The sequence below is a fragment of the Pyrus communis genome, chromosome 7 (genome assembly GCF_963583255.1).
Source record: "Pyrus communis chromosome 7, drPyrComm1.1, whole genome shotgun sequence".
NCBI lineage: Eukaryota > Viridiplantae > Streptophyta > Magnoliopsida > Rosales > Rosaceae > Pyrus > Pyrus communis.
The window spans coordinates 7,856,436-7,862,889 of record NC_084809.1 but is presented as its reverse complement, the minus strand read 5'-3'; the positions used below and the strand labels follow the sequence as shown (position 1 = coordinate 7,862,889).

The 6,454-nt window shown below is 39.2% G+C and overlaps 1 protein-coding gene across 1 annotated transcript; it reads left to right on the top strand.

The window, feature by feature from the left end:
* The first annotated feature begins 5,123 nt into the window (after nucleotides 1-5,123).
* Nucleotides 5,124-6,260, top strand: LOC137740469 (probable aquaporin NIP5-1). Its single transcript, XM_068480330.1, has 5 exons — nucleotides 5,124-5,183; nucleotides 5,289-5,708; nucleotides 5,797-5,858; nucleotides 5,939-6,095; nucleotides 6,174-6,260. Exons 1-5 carry the CDS (start codon nucleotides 5,124-5,126, stop codon nucleotides 6,258-6,260), a joined length of 786 nt encoding a protein of 261 aa, XP_068336431.1.
* Nucleotides 6,261-6,454: the final 194 nt, after the last annotated feature.

Sequence of the window (6,454 nt, the reverse complement as noted above, 5' to 3'; positions counted from 1 at the left end):
AGAAGGTACCTCAAATGAACACAGCAACAAAATTACATTTTGTTTTTTTGTATAAAATTAAGCGCATATAATTTTGGTTAACTAATTAGATACATATACACACATACATATACACATACATATATCAATGTTTTAAAAGGCTTTCCTTAAGGTGCGCCTAGGTGGCCTCTGAGGCTGGGCGTGAGGGTTGCCGCCTCTGTTTTGAGGGAGTGGGCGGAAGGTGGCGGAAGGCAGACTCTATTTGGCTTTTTTTTTTTTCCTTTTTCTTTTTTACACCCAAACCCAAATTTTAGGTAGGGTTTTAACTGTCTCATACATCTTCCTTGCACTATCATCTCTCTACTTTTTTTTTTCTGATTTTTATTTTTGGCCTAACCGGTTAAACGTTCTTCATGGTGATAAGGTAATCGGAAGATAAGCCATATGGTTAAAAAAATTAGAATTTAAGCCTTCGTGGTAATACTCTGTTAGTAAATTTAGTCAAAAAGTAATTTTCTGTTAAATATCCGTTAAATACAGGATAAAAATGTAATTTGACCCGTACACCTTCCTCTTCCCTCTCTCTGTAATTTCACTTTCTTCCATTTCAGGATGTTGTATTTTGCATCTTGCGTATCAGCAAGCACATGGATTTCTTCAATTGGACGAGCACATGGATCCCTTCATCGGAGTGGCCAAGCTCCGTCCTCACCAATCAAAACCCATCTACCCTTTTCTCAGCAGAAAACTCAAAATCAAACCCTCAGTCGAATCCCAGCTACCTAGTTCATCAAGAATCACAATTTCAAACTCCAAAACGCTGCTGGTGTTCTCGTCCAGCGACGGCAAGTTGATCCACGCCGTCCACGACATGTTTCTGGGTGTCGGATTGGGGCTGCTATGCACGATGATGAAGTGCGGCGACGTCATATATAGAAGCACTAGTCCCCAAATTCGATGACTTGACACTCACGGCCCCCGGTGCTGTTCTGGTTTTGGGCGCCCTGTCGTATTTCTGGGCCGCCCTCGGCGTGACTCCATGGCTCTTTGACTTGTTTGTGGTAGCTTTTATTGAAAGGCTCTTCAGACCCACTTACAAAATGGTACTTTAGTTGATTTTTGTTTAAATTATGGGTTTGATTGAAATTCTAAAGTGGGTTTTGTGTTGATAGTCGTGGGTTTGCAGGATATTTTGTTCTGGGGAAGAAGGTGTTGATAATGCAAAGTACAGCATCCCGAAATGGAAGACTGAAAATGCAAATTACAAACAGAGCAGAGAGACGAAGACGAAGAAGGTGTACATTTTTATTCTTGCATTTAATGGACATTTAACGAAAAAATCACTTTTAGTTTATATTTGCTAACGGATTACATCACGAGGGTTTAAATCCTAATTTTTAAACTACGGGGGCTATCTTCCGATTACATTGTCACCACAAGGACCATTTATCCAATTAGGCATTTATTTTTGTATATAATGGATGTGTGTGCTGTCTGCGTACATTGTTATATGTGTACTTATTGTGCTTTTTATCCTCTATTTAATATATATATATATATATATAATATGTATATATAAGTGTGTGTATATATATTTATAATATATGTATGTGCTCAGGATGATTATTGATTAATATTTTTTTTTTAATATAATATATGTGTACGCTCAGTGTATATATTAAAAAATTTAGGTCGTCGCCTCACGCCTAAGTCGAGCTATCCCTCAGACGTCTCGTCCATGCCTCACGCTTTTAATACATTGATATATACATACATAAATATATATATATATATATATTAGTACTAATAAATCACTAATTAATAGCTAGCAACTTTTATATGCATCATCCATGTCTATTTATAATTTATGTACTATGTACAGATTGGAGCGGAGTTTGTGGGGAGCTTCATCCTGATATTTTCGGCGGCAGCAGCACCTATTGTGAACCAAAAGTACCCTTATTCCGGGACGCTTCTAGGTAATGCGGCATGTTCAGGCCTAGCAGTGACTATGGTTGTTTTGTCCATAGGCCACATCTCCTGAGCAAACCTAAACCCGTCTGTCACCCTTGCTTTCGCAGCGTTTCGACACTTTCCGTGGTCCCAAGTTCCCTTCTACATAGCAGCTCAGGTTTCAGCGTCCATTTCAGCAAGTTTTGGATCTACTTAGTTGCACCCCCCTCTTGGTGCCTTAGCTGGTGCTGCTGCCTACACAGCTGTGAAGCTCCCAGACAATAAACCACCAAACCAGGTTAGAACTTCCCCTACTACTGCCAACTAGCCCACACAGGTTATTTAGATAGGACAATAAAATCACCAAATCAGGTTAGGACTTCCACTTTTATTTGATCATTTGGTTCGTGTGTGATAGGTTAATGACGACACACTTCCTGACGCTAATTTGCCACAACTCCACATAGACGAATCTCCTTCCACTGTACAGGGTAATTCAAACTAGACCGACCGTGTTTCATACCATGCTCATAGCATAACCAGCTACTTGACTTATTTCGACGATCATTCTGATGACTAACGTTATGGTAGGTTTGATTACAGGTATCATCAAAGGGTCTCATCGATCCTAAAAACGGAACAGTTGCTGAATCTATATATTTGGCTTGGGTATGAAATATAATTTATACTTTATAATACGCTGAAGAAAAGAGAGTTGTGTCACGTTATCAAAATTCAAAAACAAGAAATTAATTAAAGAAAACTGATTTGGAACATTTTTTACATTTACAATATTATATGTCAATTTCTACCACTGAAACGGATAGAAATGAACACAGAAAGTAGAAAATGAACGGGGGTGCTGTGAGAGTAGACTAATACTGCATCTACCTAAAAAAAATATCAGATTCATGGAGGACCCTGATTAAACTAAACTGTTATCTATAGCGGCATAAGTATTGCCTACTCACCATGAGCAATTTGATCACATTAATTGTAAATATTTTCGTGGAACATATACAGGCCAATAGTTCACCATTAACCACACTAATATTGTCCCCTAACTTTTGTCTTATCATCTATACACCACATCAGGTGTGGAGTTTTCATGAAACGCGTCTATGTAATTAAAAGTTGAACCAATCAGTATAAGCTTATTACACAAACATAGTCCAATGGAGTTGGTGACCAAACTGAAAGTCTAAAAGTGATCGTTCAGTTCAGTTTACAACCATAAACTTCAAGAAATCGCAGGCCTCTCTAGCTTTACAAAAAGAATAAACCCGCGTACATTATTATTGTTTGTGCCCGCATTCTTAATTTGTACGAGTCATTATGAAAAGTGTTGTGTTAACCTTAAAATTTATTCGAGAAAATCCAAAATGAGTTTCATGGTCGATCATGAGATTTTGGAGGCCTGTGCAACAACGACAGAGACAATTTCATAAAAACTGGCATGCCTTGACGAAAAGGGGAAAAAATTGCTAATTTTTGGAATTGAATCACATAAGTTCCCTTAAATAAGGGGTCGTACAACACAAATAATCTATATGCGCCTATGAGTTCTCCTTCAGCTACATTGGATGAATATTTGTGAAAAACAAGATGAGGTGGATCATGCGGTGCAGCGAGAAGTTAATGGCTTCTGGATGATCTGGAGACAAAATTATCACTGTTTTTAAGGGGTCAAAACAGGTGAGCTATTGGATGAAATTTAGAAGGTCCGGATCACTTGATCCAATGGCCTTGGTGGAAGAGATCCGGAGAGGATCTCTATCCCATTTCAACAGGTGATGGCATATGACAATACGAGTAAGAGTCAGAGGCGCCTTCTGCCATTTACTCCGGACCACATGCTCCATGTTCGTCCCTTCGTAATGTATATATACACAATTTCTGACACAAGTTTTTGTGGGACGACTCCATAATGTATTTCAACAATTCAAACAGTCTATCTTTTACGTATTTTCTCAAAAATCATGTCCACCAAAAATCATCCAAATCTTAAACGATATATTTAAAGAAGTTGAGGTTTCATCATAAAACTAATTGGCAATAGAGAGAGGAACTCAATTATTTATAAGTAAATGCACAAATCCCTTCTTTCTTTGATGTGAGATTCACTCTCAACAAATGACTTAATAGAACTTGGGATTAGGCGATACTAGAGGAATTAGAAGGATTGAACCGATGCTCTTAACCACTTGAATTGCTAGGCCTTTACATTATGATGTTCACAAACTTGCCCTCAAAATGCTAAAGCAAAGCAACTTCTGCAAAAACATTCAAAAAGTGAGACACACACTTGTGCATCCACATAAAATCGTGATTAATAAGCATTGGCTCTCTGTGCTCAATCTTTCTTTTTCTTTTGCAAGTGTTGAGTTATTCATCACATAAATAAGGAATAATAAGAGGTGAAACGTCAATACTCACTCTCTTTGTAAGTCGTTTACAATTTAATAGGTAAAAATTTGTAATAATAATATGATGATTATTAAAGATTTCGTGCTCTAAACAGGAAAAAAATATTCTTAAGGATTGGATTAGGATCGTGATCTTCGAGTCAAATTTCGTGCAGTTTTGAATAGGAAAGTGACTAAATGTTTCGATTGTTTTTCACTCAAGTTAGGGTTGACGATCATTATATAAGGATGACTACTTATTCGTCCCGAAACACAAGTCTCTCAACATATAACTTATCTCAACGATATCAACTGATCCAGATTCCTGATTTTCTTTTGAAGATTGCTCGGCAAAACCATTGTGTTTGGTATGGATTTTCGATCGTGATTCGTTACGAAATTGTTTTTAGTTTAGTGATTCGGCTCAAACTGTATTCAGTTCTTACTACTATTTTTCATTTGTATTTGCTTTCAGTTACAATGTAAAGGACGTTCTGCGCTGGTGAATATTTAAAGTCCGTACTCGCTCGAGTCACAGAAAAGAACTAAATCGCCCAGTTCACTCGATGCACAACAGCTTTGATTGGAGGTCAAGATTTCTTAAGGCGCAAGAACTGATTCAAACTGTCTAGTAGCAGTACCTAGTAGCAGCATACTCACTATTTCCGGCCTATAAGCACTATGTAAAGTTGTAAACAAAGTCGCGGTTTCAGCCTATAAGCAATATATATGTAAACAAAGTCCCCACTACTAGGACTGTTTCTCTTCCTTCGTTCTTCTGCCATAATGCCAGAAACCAATTCCCCGTCGAGCGTCCATGCTCCTCATGTCACTTTGCTCCGGAAGGTACGTACCTCTTATTCAACACACCAACGAAATTATTAGATTTTCTAACTTTTGAAATCAAATTAAGCTATATATTTTGTACGCATCATGCACGTGTATTTACAGCTTGGTGCCGAGTTTGTGGGGAGCTTCATCCTGATATTTTCAGCAGCAGCAGCCCCTATTGTGAACCAAAAGTATCAAGGTTCGGAGACGCTGCTAGGCAATGCGGCATGCGCAGGCCTAGCAGTGATGGCAGTGATTTTGTCCACAGGCCACATCTCCGGAGCACACCTAAACCCGTCTGTCACCATTGCTTTTGCAGCGTTTCGACACTTCCCATGGACCCAAGTTCCCCTCTACATAATAGCACAGGTTTCAGCGTCCATCTCTGCAAGTTTCGCTCTAAAGGGAGTTTTTCATCCATTCATGTCTGGTGGTGTAACGGTCCCATCTGTTAGCCATTGCCAAGCTTTTGCACTCGAGTTCATTGTCACTTTCATTCTCATGTTCACAGTCACTTCCGTTGCCACTGATACTCGTGCGGTATGTGCGTGCGTGCGTGCACTGTTACGTTGCTGCGGTCCAAATTCTCGCTAATCTATGATGTAAACTAATTTCTAAGATGATGCAGGTGGGGGAGTTGGCAGGTGTAGCAATTGGAGCGACAGTTTTGCTCAACATTCTTGTGGCAGGGTGAGAAACCTTTTTTGTTATAAAACTAACTGTATTCAAACTCTATTAGTTTATCTAATATCAAATATTTACCTGCTCAGACAAACAACGGGGGGTTCAATGAACCCTATCCGGACTTTGGGTCCGGCTGTGGCTGCCGGAAATTATAAAGGATTGTGGATCTACTTGGTCGCACCCACACTCGGTGCCTTAGCTGGTGCTGCTACGTACACAGCTGTGAAGCTCCCACACAACCAGGTTTGACACTATCAATCATGTTCAAGTTATACATGGTCTCGACTTTCATTTGATCAATTGTTTTGTTGGGTCTGATAGATTCGTGACGAGGCTGATGGTGGCACTCCTTTGCCGCAATTCTACCCAGACGGATCTCCTTCCATCGAACAGGGTAATTCAAACTAGATCGATGGGTTGTCTTTCATATTTTGATTATAATATAAGCAGTGCACCTACTTGATGACTAACGTTATGGTAGTAATTTTGATTTCAGGTCGCGCAACAGAACCTCGTCGGGCCTAAAACACAGAAGAGTTGCTGAAGAACAGAAAGCACCATGTGCTATCTTTTTGAGTCAATAGTACCTTGTCATACGAGGA